The 4170-nt window shown below is 33.4% G+C and overlaps 1 protein-coding gene across 1 annotated transcript in view; it reads right to left on the bottom strand.

The window, feature by feature from the left end:
• Positions 1–3930, bottom strand: part of LOC108742452 — a gene marked incomplete at its 3' end in the record, with an annotated part of 40474 nt that extends 36544 nt beyond the window's left edge. Inside the window, exons 1-3 of the mRNA XM_025977763.1 lie at positions 3822–3930; positions 1695–1891; positions 673–816 (exon numbers count right to left, since the gene is read on the bottom strand). Coding sequence (XP_025833548.1) covers positions 673–816; positions 1695–1891; positions 3822–3852 — 372 coding nt within the window. The remainder of the gene's footprint in view (positions 1–672; positions 817–1694; positions 1892–3821) is intronic.
• Positions 3931–4170: the final 240 nt, after the last annotated feature.

Below are 4170 nucleotides of genomic sequence, written 5' to 3'. Positions count from 1 at the left end.
GAAAAGAAAAGGTTAGAAGCGTTCGAAATGTGGTGTTATAGGCGGATGATGAGGATATCGTGGGTAGAAAAGGTTAGAAATGAAGAGGTATTGGAAAGAATAGGAGAACAGAGGACTCTCTGGAAGTCAATAAAAAATAGGCGAGATAGATTGGTAGGACACCTTCTTGGGCATGAAGGTGGTCTAGTTAGAGACATATTAAATGCAGAAACAGGAGTTAGGAGGAGTAGAGGTAGACCTAGATTAGATTACTGTTCGCAAATAGTTAAGGATGTGAAATGTTTCAGTTTTAGGGAAATGCGAAAATTAGCTCAGAATATGAAGGAGTGGAGGTGCGCGTCCAGTCTTAGGATTGACGACCTTATCATGATGACAATAGAATAAAAATCAGTACACAATTTATATCTAGGTCTTTTCTCTTAAATACATAATTGAATTAGCTTATATTTGATGAAAGTTATCCAAAATGAGAAATTTAAATAAAATACAAAATAAACTTTGACAAATATTTGTGGGGCCTTTCTTGGTGTCAAATTTCAATATTGAGGAGCAATCGATAATACAGTAAGTTTTGAATAATAAGTACCTAAGTCATTACCAAAACACATGTGAATGCGATTTCTTTAAATGAAAACACATGTTCGGAAGTTTAGAAGTGTACAATAAGTTTACCTTTTTAAAAATGAATTTAAGGTCGTAACCAGACCAAACGATCCTTAACAATCCGTCATCGTCATTACATTCTCCCGAAATGTTGGCGTTCACCGGAAAGTAGGCATCATCCCTGTCGTTTCCTATGGGAGATTTGAAATGTACCTGAAAATGTAAAAGATAATCAATTTTTTATAAGTAGGAGTATAGATAGAAAATGTAATTATTGTATTGTAAGCATAAATGTAGTTGTAGATAGTAAATGGGACTAAAATAATTTACTGAAGATTTTTAATTTGGATCGATTTTCCAAATAAAATATTTCCAATTTTTTCTGGTTATGCTGTAAATAATCACCAAATCTAATATTAGTGGTAATATGTTGATATTTGGAAATATTAACAATAACAAACTATAGCTTGCAAATCTAACAATTAAGTATTACAAATTTTTGCGATACACAACCGAACCTAACCTAACCTAAGCTGTTGTAGAGGTAGTTCAAAATCTCACGAACCTTGACCTCGGTTTACGCAGTAACAAAGCTGCAACCCTTTATTGATTCACTTATTTGATAATTTAATAGTTTCACCACTTATTGTTGGGTTACTTCCCCCTTTACAAACTCTGATTTGAAATAGCATTCGAAATAATGTAGATTTAATAAAGTTGTAAATTAAGTAAGGTCAAAATCATGTCATTTAACGATAAATTTCGTCTTTGGTTGAATAATGTTGTGGGTATTGAATTATAGAGGACAAAGAAGTTGCTATGATCTTAATCCTATTATTTGCCAGATTTTTGCTTTTGCTGATCCCTGGTGGTTTATATTTTCAATTTTCTTGATGCTGACACAGTATTCGTAAGTGTCGATACGATTCCACAGCGAACGGTAGAACATAAGGAAGTATGAAAATTTACATCTATTCGCTAGATAATGATTTTAAAGTCAGATTCATACATAACGCATGATGGTGAATACATACATATTTTAGACATTCATCCATTTATGTATGCCGTCAGATACATAAAGTGATCCGTACCTCTATCATAGCATCAGCTCTAAAGAGAATGCATGTTGATCCGTCGCTCTCCTTGACGCTATACTGCACGTAGTCAGATGTGACCTTTATGTTCGTTCCATTTCCCGATGCAGTTGTTGGAGGTTTTGGATGTTTCGGTTTCGATGTTACAGCATTTGGCAGGTCAATTGGAGACACGGTTGAAATTGCTGCTGCACCTAGCCAAATAAAATACAAATTTGGAAATTCATGCCGGCAAAGTATATAAGTCGGACATTCTATAGAATGCCCAGACACTCTATTAGGATTTCGTTGTCATTTATGCAATGTTTAAAGTACTTTTCTTTCGTAGTCTAGAAATTCTACATAATGCCAGCATGAGACCGGACAATCTATAAAACGAAAGACAAAAACTCTTCTACAGTGATATACTGACCTATACTCATGCTTGATGTTGCATATCTGAATTAGTTTATTAAAATCCACATCGGTTACCTGATACTAGAGGTTAACTGTTAGCGTAAACACCCTGAATCACACTTAATCTAATGTAACATTTAAACAATTAATAAGCAAAAAGAATTCAAAACAAAAACTATACTGATGCTTGTAATTACCAGCAGATTGAGTGCGGTGTTGCTGATCGTATCCTTTACCAGGGAGGAAATTGTACTTACCTGTATTTTCAATTGCGTTTTTCTCGTTTTATTATTTTGCAGGAGGTGCTAGCTCAGCGCTTATTTCTATTGCACCCTGTATATATACATGTATACATAATATTGAGTTGTTAGTCAGTAATTTATCGACAATACCACACATAAATCGCTATTTCTAACTTATTAGTTCTCGTCAGCACATCATAGGTTTCTGACATTACGTGGAACATCTGAGCATCATACAGAAGATGGGATTATATTCATTGTCATTAACAATCATATGCAAGACCAATTTTTTGTTAATGAAAGCAAATCTACATTCTGATTCAATTTTATGCAAACCGCTTATTTCGTAAATATTAAAAAAGTAGCCGATCAACAATAATTTCTCTTTACTTTAAAATTAAATTCAGTTTTTTGGTCAATCCTTTCAATCTCTGTTAATTTTTTGAACTGTAAAAACCTTATCAAAAGTTTTGAATGGGTACAATTTATATTTTAAAATTTATTATTATTACTACTTGTTTCAAAACTTAGAAGGTTTCTCATTTTTTTTTGTTCATTAAACAACATGACAGTTCCTATAAAATACTAAATTGTAAGAGGTGGAACTACAATAAGAATTTCAAACAGAGTAGAACGCTTAAATATACCATATGTAATACTTCTCATTTGGCTTCTAAATAGAATGAATTTTAACCAAAATTATGTACAGTTTTATGTATGGTGTTAATTAACGGCACTGTAATTTCAAAACTTTTAGAATTCAAATGACTTGAAACATGACAGAATTTCACTCGTATCAAGATTTCTTGCATAATATTGTTTTGTTTTGATTTTTTTTAATGTTCTATGTATCTCTGTAAGAAAAATTTAATACCTACTTATCAAATTACTCAGTTTTCCCCGTCTTTTTGGAAAACTATTAAAGGTAGAAATTCGAAACAAAACATACTTTCGTATTTTTCAATTATTAAGTGTAGTATCAAAATGGATTGATTAGAATGAGGGTGAATTAAAAAGTATACTTTCTTCCTGTTCGTTTCTGAAACTGCTGAAAATAAAATTATGAACAAAAAATAAGTAACGGTACTGGAGCCTACCCATTTTGCGAGCAAAAATTTTGATAGTTTTTGAGAAATTTATAATGTCGTCAATTAAATTGTTTTATATGGATATATGAATGAAAAATCACAACAAGAAACCTGTGCATTTGATTTTTTTCTCTATTTAAGACCAGAATTTATAGGCAATTATTTTGGACGTTACGGAAATTTATTTCCAAACCCTGTTTTGACCTTTCCCTTGTAACTAGGTACATAATACATTTTCGTCGCTTTGTGAAAAATGTGTGAACACCCACGTCCTTTCACCTCGTACGCGAAAGAGCAAAGGTAACGAACATTAAAAGGCCGACTCGCGATTCATACGTCCAAGTGGGAAACTTTAATCGGAGCAAGTAACATGCAAATTGTCGTGCGCGGATACTTACAAAGGATTAAAAAATGTCGGAAATTGCCCATGGTGTTGGTCCTGTTGCTTTTTCTCAATCAACGTTTCGTCACTTATTGTCAAAGGAGCACCGTTCCACAGTACCATTGGTCACATCTGATCCGACTGAATGAATTACCTACTTTCGGCGCACACAATTCCGCCCCATCAATAATGGAGAGCAAGCGCCTTGACGCCCGCCGTCTCGGGGGTGGCTAAAAACGCACACTAGCACTTCCTGTGTGTAGGCAGATGTATATGTATATGGATAAATAGATTCTCGCCTTCGAGCTCTCAATGAAGTTTCCGATTCCCGAATTTGCTCAATTTTTTTTTATTTTTTTTTTTAT

Source organism: Agrilus planipennis, unplaced genomic scaffold (genome assembly GCF_000699045.2).
Source record: "Agrilus planipennis isolate EAB-ADULT unplaced genomic scaffold, Apla_2.0 scaffold350, whole genome shotgun sequence".
Classification (NCBI taxonomy): Eukaryota; Metazoa; Arthropoda; class Insecta; order Coleoptera; family Buprestidae; genus Agrilus; species Agrilus planipennis.
The sequence above is the reverse complement of the archived record's forward strand: the minus strand, read 5'-3'. Positions and strand labels throughout refer to the sequence as shown.